Consider the following 23,564-nt stretch of genomic DNA (forward strand, 5'->3'; position numbering starts at 1 on the left):
CCTCTGGATGAGGAAGACAGCTCCACAGCCTCTGTGGTGAGGAAAAGAAATGACATACCCTTGAAATCCACAGGCTATGTGGTGTTTCTCTCCAGACAGTGGTGGAGTAGGTCAACTGATGTTTTTCTCTTTAGCCCCATCCACTTCCTGAAGACATGTAATATATTGTGATGTGATTTTTTTTTTTTTAAATTAAGGCCCCAGTAGGCAGTAAAGGATAGCAACCCAGTACCTTAACGTTTCCCAAGTAATCAATCACCTTTGAACTGTTTGAGGAACTACCAGGCATCCATTAATCTCACAGACATTTTGGAGTGTGCACGGGCTATGTGAAAGGTAAATCTTACTGCAGGTCTGAATCCTAGCTTACTATGCAAATAAATCTCCTATCAACGTGGAGTAAAGGAGCTTAGGGGTTACTGAACAGGTCTGAACACTGGGATGAAGCATGAGCCTGAGGTTAGGAAACGTTTCAGGGGTAATGACTTGACCTCTTTGGATCGGGGAAAGTTCCTGTTTGTTTCGTAATGTGTGTGCATTTCGTTATTTGCTCGATTTCACGAGGAGCTTGGGAGCTGTGTACACAGCAAGGTGAGCCTGCAGCAGCACCCCAGACTTAGAAAGTGGAACCAAACACTCTATTTCATTGTCTTTGAGATACATTTAGTAAAAAATTTCTCAAATTAAATTTTTTTCGTAAAATGTTTGTTGGCCTTATTTTGGTAAAAATAAAATCTATATTCATTTTCCACTGTGCTCTAAGGACGGATTAAAACCTAAAACTAGCTCAGATCAGCTGCCACCACCACTCTTGGCCCCGTGGTGGTGCATTCTTGCAATCCCAGTGTTTGCGAAGTGGAGCCCTGTGTAGTTCAAGGTCATCCGGTTCTCCACTGGGAGGAGTTTGAAGCCAGCCTGGTCTCCTTGAGACTCAGTCTCACAAAATCAAACCCAACAAAACTGACCGGCAAATGATGGCCAATAACCCGTTCCACCGGGGAGTCTTATTGGGTTCACCGTCTTCAGTCCCGTTCCCAAAGCAGGACAACTCCTTTGGGGAAATTTTGGAACAAGGAGAGCACCGGAGACAGGCTGGTCTTTGTGGTCCCCAGACTTCTCGAAGGGTATAAGAGCTTGGGTGCAGCAGACTTCCCGGGTCGCAGCAGCCCAAGCCCGGCTTTCGCAGGCGTGCCTGTCCGGGTTGGGGAGGGGGTGGAGGTGGGGTGTAGGGTGGGGGCGTGTCCTTGGGCCAGACACTCCCCCACCGACCTTAAAACGCGCCAGCCTGCGCCGGACCGGCTGCCGCTCGCGCTCGCGGGGACTGCCACGCTCCGCGCAGTCCCCAGCCCTGCGCCTGCCGCGCCCGCACCCGCGCCGCAGAGCTGCCCATGGCTGACTTGAGCTTCATTGAGGATGCAGTCGCCTTCCCTGAGAAGGAGGAAGACGAGGAAGAGGAGGAGGAGGAGGGCGTGGAGTGGGGTTACGAGGAAGGTAGGCTGGTGAGGCTGCTGTCTCGGCTGCTCCGCCCCACGCGGTCCCGCGCCTGCCCCGCCGAGGCTGCCCGTGTGCGGTTCGCACCTGCTGCGCCCGGGCAACCGCATCTCCCAGCCTGGAGCAACCGAGTTGCTTTCTAGTCTTGGGAAGTATTTCCAAACGTGCTTCAGAAAACGCGTCCTGAATTGGAGGCTGGGTCTTTGCTCTTGGGGACTTTAAAAAGAGTTTCCTAAATCTGTCTCCGCAGACCCAGGGCTCCGAATAGCCATTAGTGCCCATGTTTAGTGTATACACGGAGAAAAGCGCAAAAGAGCCCATATTTATATGTATGGGACACTGTATTTGCATTTTAAACAAGTGGCGCTCATTAGCGTTACGGGTTTTCTGTTGTCTCTGAGCATGTTGGGTTTTGCGGAAATTTCCTAGTACTGCGCATAATTGAACTGATGAGCAGAAGAAATTTCTGTGGCGTCTGTTTCTAGTCACTTAAAGATGGCATACGTTTCCTAGATCCCTACATCAAGGCGTCTGTATGCACAGATATAAACACAGCAGTAAAGGATTTTGTGTGTGATATTTAACAACAGATCACTCACGTAATGGATATAAAAACCTACACATATTTCTCATATGTCATCTATATACAGATAATTGTCACAGTTATGATATCAAGGATTATGAGATTTTCGTGTATATTTTACTGTCATTACCCTTAAAAGACAACCTAGTCTCATTTTGTCTTCAGGTGTTGAGTGGGGCTTAGTGTTTCCTGATGCTAATGGGGAGTACCAGTCGCCTATCAACCTGAACTCCAGAGAAGCCAGATATGACCCCTCGCTACTGGATGTCCGCCTGTCTCCGAATTACGTGGTGTGCCGGGACTGTGAAGTCACCAACGATGGACACACCATTCAAGTCATCCTGAAGTCGAAATCAGGTAATTTGGAACGCATGTTTCTGCACTTTTATAAGCAAGAGGATTTTACTTGTACGGTTTTAAAAGTGACACCAATGCAGTTTCTATTTTCATAGTTCTTTTTAAGTTGGATTTTCTGGGAATTATTTTCTGACACAGTTCTGAAGGGCTAAGAGGGTAAAGTGATCGATATCTCAGCTGACTGTTCTTCCAACGCTGGGCCTGGAGCCGCCTCTGTTGCTTAAACAAACATTTACTGAACTATGAAGAAAGGAGTACATACACAGGCATGCTGATTTGAATCTTTCTGCGGTGCATTTTGTTCTAAATTATTGATTAGCTAAAATCATTTAATTATAATGCTTTAAAAAATAGTTTGTGAGACCAAAGATTGGAATTTATTGATGTCATCTGTGTTTGAGATAAACTTTTCAAATTAAAATTTCCCTTCTCTATTAATGACAAGAATAATCTTAGTGTCGACTGCAGCCAGATATTTAAGTGGCAACTTAGCACTTGCTTTTGTTTATTGTTAGCTCACTCACTCTTCCTGAGCCTCATTAAAATGAATCTGAAATATTTTGCAGAAAATTCAATTTCCAGGAAAATTGCTTTTCAATTTAAATGTAGGAGAGATGAAAGCAGATTTAAAAAACATTAGTATTAAGATTGTGTTTTTCACGGGAAATAATGACTATTTTTCCTCCTGGAGAGAATGGAACATTAATGCATTGAATCTTGATGTGTTTTAGAGACAGATTGTGCTTGCATTAATTCCAAACTGATAAACTGGGTATTTCAAGCCATGAAGCCGTTAGGTCTGTCATTAGGTAAGGAAGATATTTATTCCTTCCTTTACTCATCATGTTTCACACTTTTGATTCGAAATCCATGAGGCAGAGTATGTATTCTTTGCAGCTATTGAGAGTTTAGTCATGGTGGGGACAGCTTCTGAAGGACAGTGTATGTTTTATATGGAGCTAGTAAATACACACACACACACACTCACTCACACACACATACACATGTACACACACACTCACACACACTGTGAATGTAGATTTGTTTTGGAGATGTTTATCTCTGGTCGTTATATATTTTCTCTATATATTCCTCCACCCCTTCCCTCCTCTGACCTCCACTCCTGAGCAGGAGGAACTGCTGTCCACAGTTCTGTCCTGACTTGCAATGCCAGGTCCAGACTTCATTCTCCACTTCTTTGGGGACCTTCCTCCCTCAGGTGCCCAGTCCTTTTCTGTCACTACAGTAATTTCTCCCTTTTAATATTTCAACAAACTTAAAAGTCAGTCAGTCCTGGGGGATGTTGGTGCACACCTTTAATCCAGCACTGCAGAGACAGTGGAAGGTGGTGTCTCTGTGAGTTCTAACCTGATCTACATAGTGAATTTGAGCCATGGCTGCATAGTGAGAGCTTATCTTTAAAAAAAAAAGGCAAGTAACTGAAAAAAAACCTCTTAATTAGTTTATTACTTTTCCTAGGCTACTTCAGCTTCTCTAAGGAATTGTCTTTAAATTCTGAACACCTTTATTTATTTATTTATTTATTGAAGCCTTTTCTTTATCAAATGGATTACAGATATAATTTGAATAGGTGGCTATGTCTACATTGTCTCTACATCTAGCTACAGCCTGTCTCGCCCTACCCACAACTTCCGTGTTTCTCTAGTAACAACTATTTTGAACCTTTAAAAATCTATTTTTTTCTGTTTTTTTTTTGAGATTATAATATGGTTACATCATTTCCCCTTCCCTTTCCTTCCTAACTCTTGCATATTACCCCTTCTTGCTATCTTTCAAACTCATGGTCATTCTTCATTAATTATTAATTGTTTACACACACACACACACACACGCACACACACACACACACATCACCTGCTCAGTCTGTATAATGTTACCTAGATGTTTGTTTTCAGGGCTGAACCTTTTAAAGTTGTTTCCTTTGTCATTACCTCTGTATTTCTTAATAACACGTTTATGCCGTTTGCTCTGATATTTAAGAGCTCTTCAGGCTCCCTGCTGTGGAAGTGAAGGTGAGTCTTACTGCTCTTTCCTGTGCTGGTTTTGCCCCACATACTTAAATTATATTGTTATTAAAAGTAATACTGAAAGCATAATTGCTCTGACCTTGCACCTGCCATTTCTGTCGGAGGCTCTGTTGGGTTTCCTTTATGGAACACTGTTTTCCTTTGGAGCTACTGTATTCTTGTTTATGTATTTTTAACATTACCTAACAGGAACTCACCCCCAGCTCTGACAGATGATAGATCCTGTCTCAGGACAGTCAGTGGCAGACGCCATCCTTTCTTCCTTCTTGTCCTTTCTCTGGCTCCTTGGCGATGCTCCTCCTTCTGTGGACTGCCAATGAAACACTGAAGTTTACAGACCTTTTGATTTTGCTCTCACATTTTTGATTTCTAAAAACTGGTGCTGATTGAATTGATTTTCATTTGAATTTCACCCTTCAGTGTTTTATGACAGTGAGGCCCTTCTTCACCGTTTTCTGTTGCCTTCTCCTTTGTTGTTTATTTTGGGTTCCTTCTCTCTCAGTTCTGTTCTGTCCTTTCCTCTTGGAGTTTCTCCTCAAACACTCAGTGATCTGGCTCTCTGCTGCTACTTCAGATGAGTCTAGATGGGTCTCAAATGCTCAGTTCAGAAAGGCAGAGGCTGAGGTCTGGTCACATGGTCAGTAATGGAGACCGGTGACATGAGTCTGCTAGAGATAGCTTTGGGGGGGGGCTCAGTGTCCTCAAATCTTACCTACTTGCTGTTTCTCCTTTTTTAGGGACACTGGGTAGGTGGCAAGGGAGGGCTGGCCCACATGTAGATGTTTGCATTCTGGTTGTTGTCGACAGCCAAGCGAGTACCACCATATGGTACTCTGTTCCTATCCTCTGTTCATCTGCTAGGCACTGTAAAGGCAGCTGCTGGGCTATGGAGAATGGGGTTCAGAGAGAATAGCTCTTTTTAGGGACTTTCATTTCTTGTTTGAAGTTTTCCCCTTTATGCCTCCACCCTCATCCAGGCATACCCCACACCCCTCCATTCCAAGTCTGTCCTTGTGTCTCTTTCCATTTGGCTGCTATGACAAAATGCTTTAGGGTATGTAACTTATAAATACCAGGAGTTTATGTCTTCCAGTTCTGGAGTCTGGGAAGTCTCAGTCAGGGTGTGTGCAGACATAGCATCTGATGAGAATATGCTCTGCTGCATAGATGGTACCTTCTAGCTGTTGTCCTCAAGTTGCAGAAGGGGGAAGGGGAGCACTCTTCCCATTCTACAGGACAGACCTCTCCTCGCCTAGGCATCTCTAACATGGCCGCACATGGGGCCTGGCTTTAGGATCGGCTGTGTCTGGTGGTAGGCATACCTCCGGGATCACTTCTGCCATAGTAATTTCTGTTTTACTAAATGAGAATTTCAGGCCACTTAGCATCTCTTTTGGTTTCTTTGGGATTTCTCTGCTGCTTTAAATTTTGACCCTTGGCCATTCTGAGCTTACACATTCCCCTCTTGTGTAGTGAGGCCTGAGCAGGCAAGGAAGCACTTCCTATCTAAATGGAGGTGATTCCTGATGACAGTGGATGTCTTTAAATTGAATTTATTTATTTGTTGTTTACCTTATTTATTTAGTTTCGTTTTTGACATAGGAGCTATGTAAGTTATCCAGGGTGGTGTAAAAACCAATGTGTAGCTGGAGATGGTTTTAGTTTCAACAACCTCCTGCCTCCACCCCCAAGTGCTGGGATTATAAACATGACCTACAGTGTTCCACTCACAGGCTTTTAAAAAATGAACTTTTTAAATTATTATTTTTGTTATTAGTGTGTATACATGATGTGTGTGTGTGTGTATGTGTGTGTGTGCGTGTGCGTGTGTGTATTAAGGCTTCATGCTGGGGGGCAGGGGTTCAGAGGACAATTTTATGACTCTATGCCTCCTTACATATTTACATGGAGGTTTTGGGATCAAATTCAAGTTGTCAAGCTACAAAGAAAGTGCTTTTACATCCTGAGCCATTTTGTTGACCCAGAAGTTATCTTTTTTTAAAAAAAGTAAAAAATAGTATCCATAGGGTAAGCACAGTATTCTTTTTTTCTTTTTCTTTCTTTTTTAGGAATTAAAGCTTATATTTTATCACCTGCCGTGTTGAGGTCTTAGTTTCTGTGAGGATGCCAGTGACTGGACACAGTCATTTTTTCCTTCTTTTAAATTGTTTTCTTTTTTTTATTTGTAAAAATAAAACCTCACAAAGAATTATCCCAAATGACCATGCCATTTTTTTATAGTATAATTTCAGTGTTTGTGCTTCATAGACCAAAGCTCGTAGTGGCAGCCTAATGATGCAGTTCCTGTGTATGGTCCCCCCTGGAAACGACGATTTGGGGGCATTTCTTGGACCCACCACCTAGTGTCACCATGCAGCTCTGTGGAGACTTCCTTGGGCTGAGGCCACGGGTGATCTTACCACACGGTCTCCCAAGGGGGAACTGTAAAAACCTTATCATACTCTAACTGCTGGGTTTGAAGTGAGATGTGTGGAAACTGGTCTCAGATGCTGTTACCTGTGGGCTGTTTTAGTTCTGAGTGCTTCTCCCTGCCAGTTCTTCAGACTCAATCATCCTGAGCACACTGGGCTCTCTAGGTTTCTCCTCAGCCCTGCTCACACAAGCAGCGCAATGTTGAGACTGTGTGCTGTTTTGCTTCCTGTTGTGTTTCTGTCATCAGACTGGCCCTACGCTGCATACCCCTGGGCAGGTTGGGACACTTTGCACTTGAGTAGTTAGTTCCCCAAGTCAGATGGTTCTGTGCCCTCCCCAGCATGTCTGTTTTGGAGTTCTGGACCTACTCAGAGCACATGTATCAGGCTTTCCCAGGTATCCTTTGTAACACTGCTGACATTCTATCCGGAAGGTGGAAGGTGGCGTTTTTCCTTTTTGACACGTGTTCCCCCAGGTCCTGATAGCCCCTCGTCTCTCAACAGTTACTGATTATTTACTGCAGCAGCATAAACTCACCTGTCTGTAAGAGCTAAGCAGATACAGCCAGGAGAACAACAGACTGTAAATAGCTACTGGACGTCTCATTTACTTGTGGTGTTGGGAGGGGTAGGACCTGGATAGAGCGCGCCTGGCTTGCCAGGTGTGTGATGTGTCCGGAGTAGCTGGAGGTGTGTACCTGTGCAGCACACTTGCTCGTTGGTTTCCTCTGGCTGGTAGAACGCAGTTGGCAATGCTATAGTTTTACCTTACACAGAGAGTTACAGGCTTTGGATGTGGTGAATGTAAGTCACCACAAGGATATGGGAGCCATGTAGAGATGATGATGGAAGGCAAGTCTTATAGTACATCTGGAAGAAGATGTTTATGGTAAAAGTCTTAATGGGAGATGCAAGAGTGAGGGTGTATTAGAGCACAGTCTTGAGGAACCATGAACAGAGTCTAAAGGGTAAGACTTCCCCTCCCCCATAGGAGACTTAAGTACCATGTTGATCTAGGAAAATTAACATGGCAGCACAGAATGAGCTGGGACCTAGGAGAGATAGGGAGCTGGTTGAAAATTCAGGGCAAGAAACTAAATTACACAAGACTGAGGCTATTGTGGTACATACCAGTGGGAAAGTCGGGCTGACACAGGATTCTGCTGAAGTGCTGTCTTCAGAGCTCTAGTGGATAGTGTGTGGAGTAGGGAGAGGAGACAATGGGTAGAGATGGGCAGGGGTGGAGTCCCTGAGCCTGGACCATGGTTCGGATCCTGTCACCATCTTCTCTGTACTGGGTCTCCTTAAAAGTGGCAGAGTTCCACTTGGCCTGGAGTTTGGCCCATTTTCACATCCTGTGAGTGACGACTTGACCAGGCCATGTGCCCCATTGTCTCCCGGAGCTGGGGAAGTTATTTAAAGCTGTCACATACACCATTTGATTTCATATCAGGACTGATGAATGGCAGCAATCTTCACGCTTGAGGTATTCAGACTAAAGAAAATTGAACATATTTATGATGATAAGAAAATAGCATAAATATAATATGACATCAGTTTTAATTTATTGGTAGTAGTTATGTTCTCAGCTCCCATAGATTGTGTTGAATTCTTTGTATACTGTTTTTCTTGTTACAAATACTTATAAACTTACCTTATAAATTAGGCACAGGATGAAATTAGCAGCAATATGTTATAATCATATAAAAAGTTTTAAGCACATACTGGAATACAAATTATATGGATGAAGTCTCTCTATATATTTGAAATTTTTGATTGAGTATTTTCAGGTTGTGTTGAATGCGGATAACAGAAACCATAGATTGTGACTACAGATAAGGACAGATTTCTACTGGAACAGTGTGGTACTCAGATGCGTGACATTGCCCTAGCCTGTAGGATAGCACATCATCCCATCTGGCTTCAAAGGGTGAATACTTGGTTTTTATAACACATGGTCTTGCTATTAGCCCAGGGCTGGGCTCCCTTGTCTTCCTTCAGCCTCTGAGTGCTGGGATTACAAGTGTGTGTCCCCTGTGCCCAGCAAAGATAATGACATTTTTAATTGGCCATCAGCGTAAGAGAAATTGCTAATCACTTTAGATCATTTGTGCTATTCACTGGCACTTATTATAGCAACTTTAATTTGAAAAGTTTACTTCTGGGTCTTTTATAATTTTCAGTCTATTTTTAGGCTAGATGATTATTCCCAACCCCAATTCCCCTGTATGGAGCCTCTGCCCACTGGTGACTTATGATTTCTTCTCTCAGAACAAATGTGAACTGCTTGGAATCTCTGAGCCTTCCCAAGATTCTTCTCCCTGCATTGGCTGCAGTTTTCCATCTCCTTAGTATAGTCTTCAAAGTTCAGCTTGGCTGTTGTTCCAGAAAGTCTTCAGTGATTCTGTGCATGCTCTCTGGTTTTTGATGTCCCTAGCTGGATATCCTCCTATTGTCCAAACATTTTCTTTGCTGTCTCTGATACCTCCTGTAGGGAACATTCTTTAGGTAGTGGGGATGTCTGACTGCACCGGGTATGACTGCCTGCATTGAAGATGCCTAGCTATACTGTGCATATTTGGCTGCACTGTGGATGCCCAGCTGCATTGGGGATGCCCAGCTGCATTGAGGATGCTTATCTGTACTGGGAATACTTGACTGAACTGTGGAAGCCTGGCTGCACTGGGGATGCCTGGCTGCATTGGAGACACCAGGCTGCTGCTGAGGCCAGATCCTTTTGCTTCATCTCCTCTGTGTCCAACCCACTCAAAATGAGTGTTCAGTTCAAATGAAATGTGAAGGCATTCTCCTCCAATTACAGCTGTTGAATTACAGGGTAAATCTGTTTTCAGCGAAAGACTGTGAGGCTTGGACAGGTTTAGTACATGTTTGTTCATCAAGTTGTCCCAATCCTCAAATTTTGTAGAGCGTTCCTTTAGGGGCTATCTGTGTCCCTTAAGCATTGTGACAAGGCCCGTTAAAGAGCAAGCTGGGAAATGGGGACAGCAGCAATGACTTCAACTTGTTGCAGATTCTTCTCCCGGCTTAGTCACTCTAAGGAAATGAAGCATTTCAAAAGAGTTATCCGTAGGCTGTTTCACTGTAATTTCTTTGGAGTTGATGTCATCCCCTCAAGGAATCTTCCAAGCACTATCCAAACACCACTCTCTAAAACTTAGTGTGTGGCTACATAAGAAAGGCACTCATTGGGTTGACTGCCTTCCTAATAAACAACATTTGTCTTTTTGGTAGAAAATTGGTGTATAGTATCATTAGAGGATGTCACTGAATGGGGTCCAACAGTGACAATTTATTTTGGTGTATGAATAGTCTATCTTGAAGGATGGATAAAGAGTTCATTTACTTGGCTTCTCAAATTAAATTCAGTGTTTGGCCACCTTGTATTAGTATGATTTACTTTTGAGTTGTTAACCAGCAGCAAAAGTGAAAAGTACACAAACCCTGACACCTGGACAAAGCCACCTCTTTGCTTCCTCTCCCTGAGGATCAGTCTCAGAATTGTGCCTTCCTTCTATGTGATCGCATACGCTCAACAGCATGTGTGGTGCATGAGGATCTGGTTGCTTCATTAAAATTTAATGGGATACAATTAACTGCAGCTAATAAAACTGCCACAGTGACCAAGAATGACTTGGCTGGGTTTGATCCCCATGACCGAGATGAATTCGATTACAACCTAAATGGATGTGAGGTCCATGAAGCCAGGATTTCTTGTCTGTTTTGTTAAAATCATTGTATTCTATGTGTTTTATATGTTGCCTGGTATCATGTAATAGATGATAAAGAATATTTGTAAGTGATTCCCTTGGGTTTTGAATATCTTCTTGTCAAAATATGGGTCAGAACAGCTTAAATGTTTAGCATGTTTAAAAACAGAAGCTCTGGGGCCAGAGAGATTGGTCTATGGATAAGAGCACTTACTATGTAAGCCTGAAGACCTGAGGTCACTTCCAATTTCCAGCACCCACGGTAGAATGATTACCATTTTTTAAAAACTTATTACACATATATAAGCATGCATGCTCTCTCTCTCTCTCTCTCTCTCTCTCTCTCTCTCTCTCTCTCTCTCTCTCTCTCTCTTTCACACACACACACATAAATACAACCGTCTGAGTCCATCTAATGTACACAAGTATCTGATGTATGTGATCTTAGGGTTGAACAACAGAAGAGCTCCTCCTTGGAAATGACCATTTTCCCTACTCTCAGCCTTTCTCTGTTCTTTGTCTAGGCCCCACAGGCTTTCTCCCTTCCATGTTAGCATGTCTATTGTTGTCTTTATTCAGGTCTTGTTTAGGTAACAAGCTTCATGAAGAAGCTTCATGGGAATAGCCTCTGACATATTTTAGGAGACATGATCTCAGAGAAAACTTCCTCTGGTTCTTACAATCCTTCTGTCCCCTTTTCTATAACAATCTTTGAGATCAGGAACATTTGTATTGTATATATATCCATTGGGTACTATGTCATCTCTTGTTCTCTGCATTTCGATGTGGCTTTTACTAATGATCTCTGTCTGAGGGTTGAGAACTACATGTTATCTGTGTTATAAGAATAAACAGAACATAATTAGAAAGTATTCTGGTTCAGTAAAGTGGTAGTTGTAGGTTCTCTTCCAAGACCCATGACCACATTCGGCTTGGGTAGTTGACTAGATTTCCAGTTCCAGGCATGCTTTCTCTCTTGTTGGGTGGCTCTTAAGACTAGGTAGAGAGTTATTGGTTACTGCCAAGGTGTGTATGCCATGCTGGTCATTGTTGTGGTTCATAATCATCACAGTTGGGTGTGACTGTTGGTTGATTCTCTCCCTTGGAAGCTTGTATGGTGCCTTTTGGTACCATGAAGACTAGTCCTCAGGGAGGGGCTTTCAGGTCATATGCATCTCAGGTCCTCTGCGTCCTGTGTCCAGAGCATTTGGTATTTTCAGCAACGGGGGCTATCTTCCACCTCTGGGAGCCAACCAAGGGTGACAACAACAGCCTATGTTTTGGGACTCTCTTGGACAACCCTGACTCAAAGGAGGCTATTGATGCTTGGTGTTGAGGCTTTTATTAGACAGCCTGTGACTTTTGGGGGGATTACTGTCAGTTCAGATGGGAAGATTTTATTTATTCGGTATACATATGCATATACACAAGCTCTTGTGTATTATTTGTAGGTAAAGAGTTAACAGCATGATTTCTCATGACATCCTTACTGTTCTTTTACCCTCCTCTGTCCTTCTTTAATTATTTCCATCCCTCCCTCTGGTTAAAGTCCTTTTCCACTTCTCCTTTCCCTACTGCTTTCAAATGATTTGTACCCTGCTATCCCCCTACCTCCGCAATGGCCCCCTTTACTTTTCTGGTTTCTGCAGTTACTCCCTGTTACACATTCACATTGGAAGATTTGGAGCAGATGGCTGTAGAGCCAATGGCTGTAGAGCCAATGGCTGTAGTTATATGTATCATGTTTATGTCCTTGACTTTGTCCCGTTGGTCGACATGTCTGCCTTTGTGCCAACATCATATTGTTTTTCTTACAATGGCTCTATAAAGTATCTTTGTTTTACAGGACTAGTGGTTGATTCTCTTTGTAATAGATCTGGAGTGGCAATCCTGCCAACACTGCTCATTTAGCTCAGGATTATTTTGATTAACTGGGGTCTCTTGTGATTCTACAAGAATTTTAGGATACTTACTTCTATTTCTGTGAAGAATTAAACCGGGATTTTGATTAAGATTGCATTGAATATGATGACTTGATAGAATAATCATTTTTACAGTATTAATTCTACCAATCCATGAGTGTGGGTATCTTTCCATTTTCTAGTGTCTTTATCTTTTTTTTTTCTGAGATTTAAAGTTTTCATTGTAGAGGCATTTGACTTCCTTATTTAAGTTTATTCTTAGATATATTCTTTTTTCTGAGGCTGTTGTGTCTATATAGGAGTGTGTTCATGACCTCTTTCTCTGTATATTTGTTGTTTATGTAAAGAAAAGCTATTCATTTTTGTAAGCTGATTCTCTCTCCTGTCACACAATATGATAATAATTTGTAAGACTCTCAGTATTGGTAATTTTTGTCTTATAGTTTTGAAAGATAGGTTTCTTTTTGTTTCATTGAGATCCATGTCAAAACCAGTTGTATCTCCCTTTTCTATAAGAAACAGCACATCACTCTATAGTAGCTTTTGTGTGTGTTTATGTGTATAATGGGGTTTTGGGCAAATAGTTTAACTCCTTTTCTTATTTGTGTATGCCTAATTTATGACACATCTCTTTCATTTTTATTGCAACCTGGAGCTCAGCTTCTCCCAAGATAATTTTATTGCCTCTATTTAAAAGTGGTGAGTTCCAGAATTTGCCCTTAAGGCTGGAGTCAGGCCCATGCCATGCATGGCAGTAATGGTGAGGATGCAGTGTGTTCTTCAGAGGATGCTGGGTAGGTGCTGTATGTGACTCTCCTTTTCCCTTTCTGGCTTGGGTGACAGGGTACACAGAGTGTAGAATCTGATCTCCTTCCTTGTTTTTTTCAAGGTGGAGTTTGGACAATCAGTGGAAAGGACTATGTGGTAGTGAACTATTCAGAATCTATGATAACTTTTTGAAATTAAAAACCTTGCATACATCCATAAATCTTTATCATGGGTGCATACAGAATAGAAAGTCAGAGCAAGTCTTCACAGAATTCCGAGAATGTGTAAACCTTTTTGAGTCACACTTTTAGATCGATTTGGATTGTCTTTTGGAAAATTTGATAGAATTTAGCTCCCGAAGGAGAACCAAGAATTTAGAAATCTAGGCTGAGAATCTATATTATTTTTTAGTTCATTCTCATAGACAGTATAATTTAAGTCTCTGTCCCTAACTAATCCCCATGATGGTTTAGGCTCTAGCTCCAGGCTCTGTCCTGGGCTTGCTAGCTGCGTAACTGTGGCTGACTATACTTAATCCTTCAAGCCCACCTTTCCCTCTGTCCATAAAGATGAGAACACCAACCCTTGGAATTTGTTGTGATGGAAGGTGGAGGGTGCTGATTTCCTATGCCATAGTCTTAATCAGATGGCCACCCATTCTGCACCCACACCCACACCCGCTTCATGGGGTTTGTTCACTTCTTCCTGCAGAACTATTAACATTTCCCCTGGATGCTCTTTTTCCTCCGGAGTTGGTGGGACGATGTCAACCAACCTTGTGAGATACCTTCAAGGACTTCATGATGTGCGAGATGCCTTTATCTTGTTCCTTCTTCTTGTTCTCTTTCTAACTGACATTTTCTGACTGTAGTGCACACAGATTGACATAAAGCCAGTTGGAACTGGTTATTAGCTAAGAATCAAAGAAACAACAGACAGTACCTCACCAGTTCACGTTCTTGTCTCTTGGATTTGAGGGTGATGTTGAAGCTGATCTCAGAGAGGTAATTGTCAGGCTCCCATGTTGACAGTGGTCTGTTCACTGACCCTTCTTCTAGGGTGTTGGAGAGGAAGGCTGTCAGCGATTTGTGTGAAAGAACCTAAAATTCTTAACTCATACTATTTTTGAATTAGGAGTTGCTAGAAAGGAAATAAAGACTGGAATCAATCTTTATTTCCATTGAAATTGACCATTGCTTTATTTTCAAGTTACAAATTTCAAGTTACAAATAATCTTTCTAGGGGCTGTTGAAGAAAATACATAAGAAACTGCTTACGTGCAGGTTATCATAAACATGCATTTTCCACCAAACTTTAGTGTGTCCTTCTTTGGGACAGAGTTCTAGATCACATTCAGAAATGAGCATTTAGATGTGGCCCAGTTGGACAGGCTAATATTTTGAACATTATTGCTATTTGACTACAATTTCAGCCCAAGAGAAGACAGGGCAGTATATGTGATATGTTGAATAGTCATTAGCTTTTAAAACTATGATTTAATAAATTGGCTGTATTTATTTTTTATTTTTATTTTTTAAATTATTTTTTGTTTTTTTTTGAGACCGGGTTTCTTGGGACAGGAGTTTTCTTGTTGTAGCCCTGGTTGTCCTAGACCTCACTCTGTAGACTAGGCTGGCCTCGAACTCACAGAAATCTGCCTGCCTCTGCGTCCCAACTCCTGGGATTAAAGACCTGTGCCACTGCCGCCTGGTAGATTGTATTTATTTTTATTTTGTGGTGTGTGTGTTTGTGTGGTTTGTGGTATGTGTGTGGATGTGTGTGGGTGTTGAGGAGGCCAGACAAGGGTGTTGGGTCCCCTAGAGCTGGAGTTACAGAAGGTTGTGAGCTGCCTCATGAGGGTGCTTGAAACCCAAGACCCGCTACAAGAGCAGCGAGTACTCTTAACCACTGAGCCACCTCTTCAGCCCTGCTGGTTGTATTAATATTCATTCTCCTTGCATAGTTTATCAGCTTATATCTATTCTCTGATTGAAATTATACTAATGCCAGTGGATGACCCAAAGATGTAGCTTAGTTCATTGATAGACTTACAGCAAGTGACTGGTTTGTATGGGGCTCTGACCATTTTGGGTGTCTTGATCAGTGATCAGCTTAGAAATTGCAGTAGTGTGTGTGTGTGTGTGTGTGTGTGTGTGAACTGAGAAGATATTACATTGGTTAAGAGGCAGCACCACTCTTGAGAAGACCCAAATTTGTTTTCCAGTTACCCACATTAGGTGGCTAGTAACTGTAACTCTAGCTCTAGGGGATCTGATACCACTTTCTTGCCCCATGAGCACCCTCATGTAATTTAAAATAAATATTTTAAAAAAGAATCTCAGGAGGGGTTTATTACTTTGTCTATTTCTAGAGTATAAAACAAGAAAACTTAAAATATCCATGTTATTACCACGGTCCTATCTGAATAGCAAGCATCAGAATCTTAGTGAAATCTGGACAGTTAAAATTTACCTCCGTTGTAATACAGTTTTTTCATTTTGACTTTGCAGATACAGTCTTTAGAGTCCAGGAGAGCTTCTGGGTTCAACAACAGCAGCACAATCGTAACCACAATGCATCTTGTGTGTACAGCTTGGGACAGCATTCAGCAGCATCATTTTCTCTTTTCAGTTTTGTCAGGAGGACCGCTGCCTCAGGGACAGGAGTTTGAACTGTATGAAGTTAGATTTCACTGGGGAAGAGAAAACCAGCGTGGCTCTGAGCACACGGTCAATTTCAAAGCCTTTCCCATGGAGGTAAGAATAAGAATCTTGTAAAAAATCTTATAGCTTAGTAAACAGCTCAGTAATTTATGGAAGATCTTTGTTTTGAAAGATGTGTAACTCTTGAATTTTATGTTTATGCTAAGACAAAGAGTACTTGGTAGAGTCAGGTTGGGGTGGCTAATGGACCACTACCTGCCTACTTTCTGGGCTCAGAGTGAACAGGGGGCACAGGCCACAGAATGATCAGCGCTTATGCTGTCTCAGGTCATAGAGAACATGTGTGTGTGTGTGTGTGTGTGTGTGTGTGTCTCACCCCTGAAGAAATCCCTACAATACTTCTTTTTTTTTTGTGAATTCATATACATTCTTTAACACATAGTTGAAGTGTCATATCTCCAATGGTTCTTTTTCTGGGATCCTTGCCTAGGTTGAATTCTTCATCCCCTTTTAAATCTCCCATTGGATTTGATGGTTTCCTGTCATGGGCTTATCCTATGGATTGGCACATGTTGAGACCATGACTTCTTTGGCTCCGGTAGTTTGAGGACAAGGTTTCCTCTTCATTCTTCTGATGACTCTTATCATTACCAACTGCCAGGCTCATCGCAAATGTCACAAAATTTATGGGGTGATCTTATTGGTACAAGATTTGTTGTATTTAATTCCATAAGAAATCTCAGTTCTCCTCAATGTTCACTAGTTTCTAAAAGCCTCCCGTCTTTCCTCCTGGCCACCCTCATTCCCAGCCCTGTGGTTTTAATTAATTTCTAGGCCTTACACTTTAACTACATCAGACCTTGACTTTACTTCTATGTAGAATCATGTAGATAGTCAACTGCCTAACGGACTTTCTGTTTTAGATATCTGATAGACATTACAGAGTAATGATCATCTAAGACAATTGTGAAAAAGAACTGTTTTGAGGTTTTCTGAATGCTAGGCTTTTTTCTCTGTCCTCCACAGTTAGGATCTACTTCATATTAAGTATGAACTTATTCCTAGAAAAAAACCATGTGTAGATCTGTCTCCATGATTAGAAATCACTAATGTGTAATCTATATCTTACGTGGACTGGACAGGATTACACTGGAATATTTTTCAGGATCATCTTAATCGTTATTTTAAAATCTTCTCAGATGCTCTAGATATTGATTTCATTCAAAAGAAACCCAAGTTTGAAAAGTGAAATGTGAAATGCTTCAAGGATGGGGGGGGCACCCAAATGACAGTGAACTGAAGAGTGTAGGAGGGGTGCTGCAGGAGTTCAGCAAGAGAAGATGCCGTCAAGTTTCTGTTGAGGAAGGTTTCCTGTATCTCGTTGCTCTTTGTTTTTGCTTTGCCCTTCCTCCATTCCCTAGGCATAGAGATACCCTCTCATTTCTATTGCCTTAAAAAACATGTCATGTTGCTTCTGGCTCCTGTCCTGACTGTACCTGAGAAAGAGTGTATGGCCACACAACATTAAAGAGGAAAAAAAGACATCACATGTAGCCGTGGAGGATGGGAGGGAAGGGGGGTCTGGTAGGGGCTGGTCAGAGGGGAGGACAGAGCAAGTCCTGGCCTCCTGCTGAGGTTGGAAGGTCTGTGCCACTATTGTGTTTTAATTAGTATCAAAGGCAGAGGTCCTGGCAAAGATGGGCATAATGGGGCAGAGAGAATCACAGAGGCGATTCCGAGTCTATGCTTGTCACACAGTTCACAGCTGTGCGGAAGTTTTGCTATTTTGGGGTCAGTGGTCAGCTGGGGAGTCAGATGAGATTTCTGACCTAATGTTCAGGCAGGTTTATTCACTTGGCGTTTTAACTGCTCCATTTCTTTAAGTGCAGGCAGTGGTTTATTTTGAGTAAAGATTAAATTCTGGGAGTGAGGCTTTGCTTCTGTAGAGATATTTATATTGGGGATAATGGAATTACTAGCTTCATTTTTTTCCAATGTCGTTATGGGGTAGTATTTGTATTCTTTGTTATCCAAGATTATCTTTGGTGCAGTCCCAGGGAAAATACTGACATTAGTCATCTGTCATTTGTTTGGACTGATTCTATTGGTGTGTAAGTGCTGTGGCTTCACAGGGTTTAGAGAAGGATCTTTGCATTGTAGTTCTTAAAACTGAAGGATACGCTCCATGCTTCAGAGGATCTACTGATCTCCAGAGGACCCTCGTTCTGTCCCCAAGCATCCATGTCAGGTGGCTTTGAACTAGTTAGAACTCCAGCTCCACTTTCTTCAGACTTCCATGGGCGTTGCATTCATGTGCCGTAGGTAGGTGATGTAGGTAGGTGATAGTAAGGCTGGCTGGAGCAGTACTCTACTATAGGCCTTGGATGCCGTCTGACAAAATCGTTAGACTTTTGACTAGAGAAAATTTTGTTAAGTTGACTTATTATAAAAGGTTTTTCTCTGTTTGTCAGGATGTTGGGTCTGACTCATCACAGGGTGTTAAGTGGCTCACAGAGCAGGTCACAGAATGACTCTTTAGCCATTAGCCTCTGGAACGGCAACATTCCAACCTGCCACTTACTCAACTTTTGCAGATTCAGCTTTTTTCCAGGGATTCTCATTCCTACAGGCTTTGTGTTCTGCTTCTGTCCTCCATGGAGCATGGATTTCTGGCTTCTCTGAAATAGTCCAACAGCCATCCATCTGATTCTTGGTAAATCACTACCAATGTTTGCTCAGGAAAAGCCACTGTCACAACCCTAGGGGATGTGCTTTGATTTTTATGCTGGGCCAATTAAAAATAGAGTCAATCAGGAACCTAGCATGTGGCCAAGTTCTAGTTTTTCTCAATAAAAATATCACTCACCTTCTGCCCATAATGAGAGAGGAACTTTAATTGTTGAATTTAGGGAATACATGGTCTCAGAATAACTCACGGGCCTGAGTAAATTTGGCAGGTTAAAAATTTCTTTCTCTGAATCCCTCCAGGTTTATTGGTACTAGACCATAGCCTCCTCTCCTAGAAGGATATTCTATAGAACTGCCCATAAATATTTTCCCTGTGAGGTTCTTAAGTCTTGATTTCCAAAGCTGTCATTTTACATAGTGTTGAATAATTTTAAGAATTCCTCTCTCCTGCTAATCTGTAGAATTATTTTTTGCCTCTACTATTTTTGTTGATTAAAAATATTTACTTTTAATGACTTTCTGGCCTGAGATAGAACATCTTTAATAGTATTCATAATGTCACTATTAAAAATTAACTAATGTCAGCATTAAAGTTAGTTATTAGTTATTAGTGTTATAAAAATGTAAATGAAAATGTAAAAACTTTAGTGGAAAATGGGAATGTACAATTTTATAACTGTGAACCCAGAAGACTATACTAAGTATGAGCCAAAGATATGTCAAGTGTAAAAGACAGATTTAACCATGTGATAGTCAAGAAACTTTATCAAGAGGTTTTATGAACAAAGCAAAAGACAAACACAGCCTGAAGGAAAACAAGGTAGTATATAACATGTGTCATATTGTGTTTCCTTATGATACATTTGCAGTCCACTTAACCCATAGTAGTAGGCAAATAAATGTGTCATTTGGTTAACTGCTGCTGTCTGAAGTATTCTTACTTTTAGAGTGAAATATTAATGTTGAGAAGATAAGGCTTCTTATGCATTATTCTTGGAAGGTATAAGCTGGTAGACTTTTTGGAAGAGAGCTATAGCAATGGTCATAATTTTTTGTAATATTCTTTAAAAATTTTATATAGTTTATTTTGACCATATTCATCTCTCCTCCAACTCCTCCCAGATCCTCTGTGTTCTTATAATTTCTAGAATATCTGTTATTAGATCAGTTCTTTGACTGAGCCTTAGAATTTTCTGAATGTGTCGCGTCTCTTTTATCATTAGTTAATTCTGTGTTGTTTGTTTCATACACGTATATACTGTATCCTAATTACCTCCTCTCTTCCCTTCCGGCCTCTCACTCCTTCTTTTCCATAGATCTCGTTACTGTACTTAATTCATTCTTGTTTTATTTTATTATCCGTTGTGCTTACCGAGGGCCATCTGTGTGACTCTGGGTTTACAACTATCCATTGGCCAGTGGGCTCACTAGGGCATATACAACTGAAGACCACGTCCACCCCTTTCCAGAATGTCAGTAGCCAGTAGTTCTGCAGTAACGGGTGAGGCCCCACAAGGGCTTCCTTCATTCATGGCTGACTGTTGGCAGAGCTTGTCTTGGGCAGAACCTGTGAGGATAACCTGTGATGGTGTTGTGAATTCCTAGTCCAGCATCTGTGCTGCGCCGAGAAGGTGGCGTTTCGTAGCCCTCTTCCTATCATTAGTTGACTTTTACGTCCTTTGGCATCATCTTTGATGCTCCTTGAGCACGAAAGGGAGTGATTTAAATGTCGCATTTAGGGCCAAACCCCAAGATGTTATTTTCAACATCTGGGGAGCCATGAGCCTCTGCATTTGCCACTGTTCTTTTTGAAGTGAGGCTTCTCTGATTAGGGCTGAGAGAAGCATTTGTCTGAGTTTAAACAGAAATTTAGGAGATAGTGTGTCTACCTCCTTAGGCATGGATTTTTGACCAGGTTTGTGGTACTAGGCATTCCTTCCTTCCTGTGGGGCAGGCCTCCAATCCCGTCAGGGTACTTGGTTACCTCCGTAACAGTTGTGCCTCTGTCACATAGGATGATGTATCCCGTCTGACAGGTTAGTGTTATAACTTGTAGGGTTCACAGTTGCATGCAACTACTGGTGCCTTTTTCTTCCCCCAGGTGCCTGTGTAGAACTTTCTAGAACTTTGAAAGTTAGGTAGCTCAGTTCTAACCTGATTTCTCTAAATCCAACACCAATTTCTTTCTTTCTCTATTTATTTATTTATTTGTTTATTTATTTAGAGACAAGCATGTAGCCCAGTCTGATCTTGAACTCAAAATCCTCCTGCCTTAGCTGCCAGAGCTCTGAGACTACAGGTATACACTATCCTGGCAGGTTTAGGGCAAGCATTTAAAAAGCTTGATACTCTTTCTGTTTTTCTCAGTGCTCTCCAGATGCAGAATGATGTAGGGGATGGCCACCGATTCTTCACACACTAGCACTCTGAGCTGGAAGGCTCTGGTTTAAGAATGCCTTCTGTGGCAGGCCGGTGGTGTTGTAGTACAGGCCCTTGCCTTTATTTAGGTTATGTTTAAAAAGCTGCTCTTGCTTTGTGTACTCTGCATGGGCTAAGTTATGAATGAGCTGAAAACTAGCTGTTTATGAGATGCTGAGTTCAGTGAGAAAGATTATCTTGTAGAGCAGGGGCCCTTACTTCTAAAGTGTCGTGGCTCTCCTTCCCTCTCCAGTGAGACACGTGCCAGCTCTGCTCCTGTCCTACGTTTCCCCTTTCTCCTCAGGGAAGTGGGGTGTCTACCATGAATTGTAACCTTGGTACAAATGACCTGGTCTTTATAATAGTCAGTGCCTCTAGGTAATTTTTGTATTTCACTGAAAATAAAGAGACATAATTCTTTTTCATCATTTCTTTACCGCTCTGAAGAGATCTCAGGAAGAGCTTGCTTGGTTAGCAGAGACATTATGAGTGAGTTATTTTACTTCCAGGAGCTGCTCACAGAGAGCATAAGGCCTGTGAGTCTTTTTTAAGGGGGATGTCCACTGACTTTCAAGGAAATGTAGTATGGATACTTTATGGCAGAGTATGGTAAGAATTAGATATGGAGACTCAATAGTTAAAGCATTTCAGATTTAAAATGTACTTTTAAGGCTAGCTATCCAAATGCTTATCAATATAGGACAAGCCTCTGAGGGTTTGGAAGGGTCTAATATCACCTAGTACTTGTTGGAAATACAATCAATGTTCATGATGAAGCATAGAAGCTGGCTAAATAGTTCATGTAAGGGAAGGGTGTCCTCCTAAGCGCTATTCTTTGCTAGTATATCCAATGGATACACAATAGAAGAGTCGTTTATGATATCTGACCCTGTGACTGGTTGTTGTATCTGCAGCCATCTTAAATACAGAGATGATGGGGAATAGGTTGAGGGTTGTGACTTAAAGCAGACTGTGAAACCAAGATCCCAGTGGATTAGTGAAGGTAAAGGGGCATGACCTTGCAAAGGCGGAACATCTGCTGTTCCTTCAGAGTGCTTAATGGATAGCCCAGCTCTGCCTACTTTGTACCTCCTAGGTCTGAAGAAGGAGGCAGCTAGGGTCAGGATCAATTCTCAGAAATACCTAAGAATCAATGTCTGCTTCAAGAAAAGCCTTCTCCCCAAGCCAGTTCTTATGAGGAAAATCAACAAATTTAGGATTTTCTTTGCACATGTAGCTAATACTTTGGACTGTGGTTACTTTGGGGGCAAACAGTTACCATCCAGAGGAATTAATACTGCTTCTAAGAGAAGCTCTGCAATTTGAATATTCAGCTTCACTTGTTAGATTTGTTATTTCCAATAAAGTCTTATTACTTTTCAATGAGGAAGTATATCTAGTCTCTGACTATAATTATTGTTTAGTATTCTGGTATCTCCCATGGGGCTTGCACATTGAACCTCTTGGCTAAACTGACCACTGGAGAAGCCAGTGGTCACAGTTGTAGAAACTCTATTTCAGCAACAAACAAAAAAAGTTTATGTTTCCTGAATTCTATCAAGCACTTGCCTTTTTACTCCATGGAAATAATGGTCTCTGCTTTGATCCAGAGTGTTTATCTTTTTCATTTATTATATTTTTGTGTGTGCAGAAACCTACCAGATTACTGACTAGAAGATAAAGTTATGATGTTGAGCAAACAGAAATGTTCTTGCAGCTGCACCATATGGGGGGAGGTGCACTGAGAGAGGGGCACCCAAGGGGCCCACCCTTCCTCCCCATCTGACCTTTTCTTGGCAGTTACCTCTGATTTTTCATCTGTAAGCAGTTCCTTCTTTATTACTGTTTGAAGATACACAGAACGTTGTTTTGTCAAGCTAAATTTGGAAGAGGCATTCATATTCTGGCTGATTTCATGATACAAAGCAAATCGGTGTAGACCTATAATATTCATGGATATATAGTTAATGCACAGGTAGTTATAGATTTGAGTTTACTACAGACTGATGGTCTGTAGTGAATCATGTCTCATCTCAATCTGATTTCAGACAATAAACATTTGACATTTAGTCTATAACTGAGCAGCTGTCTCAAAGCTTACATCTCTTTGGGCTAACCTTTTATTCATCTATCTGCCCATCCATCCATCCTCCCGCCCACCCACCCACCAATCCATCCATCTGAAAATACTTTATCAAAACCTACTACTATTCAGGCCTTTGGTTCAATACTGGTGATGGATGCAACATGGAGCTTGGAATTATTCATATAACGGGGGAGCTGGAATGTAGTGTATGTGATTTGTTTCCTTCCCAGTTTTGTCCTAAATGAAAATGTATTTAGAAATGATAAATGTCTCTGTGATATAGAAAGGACCCCATCCCTTTAATCTGCCCATACAGTATGTAAGTTCTGATCATTAGAAGCTAATGAGAATGTTCTTTAAAGACATATAATAGAATGTAA

The 23,564-nt window shown here is 41.6% G+C and overlaps 1 protein-coding gene across 1 annotated transcript in view; it reads left to right on the top strand.

The window, feature by feature from the left end:
- The first annotated feature begins 1,315 nt into the window (after window positions 1-1,315).
- Ca8 (carbonic anhydrase 8) overlaps window positions 1,316-23,564 on the top strand; it is a 90,073-nt gene continuing 67,824 nt past the window's right edge. Inside the window, exons 1-3 of the mRNA XM_028770318.1 lie at window positions 1,316-1,491; window positions 2,240-2,431; window positions 15,961-16,085. Coding sequence (XP_028626151.1) covers window positions 1,389-1,491; window positions 2,240-2,431; window positions 15,961-16,085 — 420 coding nt within the window. The 5' untranslated portion in view covers window positions 1,316-1,388. The remainder of the gene's footprint in view (window positions 1,492-2,239; window positions 2,432-15,960; window positions 16,086-23,564) is intronic.

Source organism: Grammomys surdaster, unplaced genomic scaffold (genome assembly GCF_004785775.1).
Source record: "Grammomys surdaster isolate TR1022 unplaced genomic scaffold, NIH_TR_1.0 64, whole genome shotgun sequence".
NCBI classification, from domain to species: domain Eukaryota; kingdom Metazoa; phylum Chordata; class Mammalia; order Rodentia; family Muridae; genus Grammomys; species Grammomys surdaster.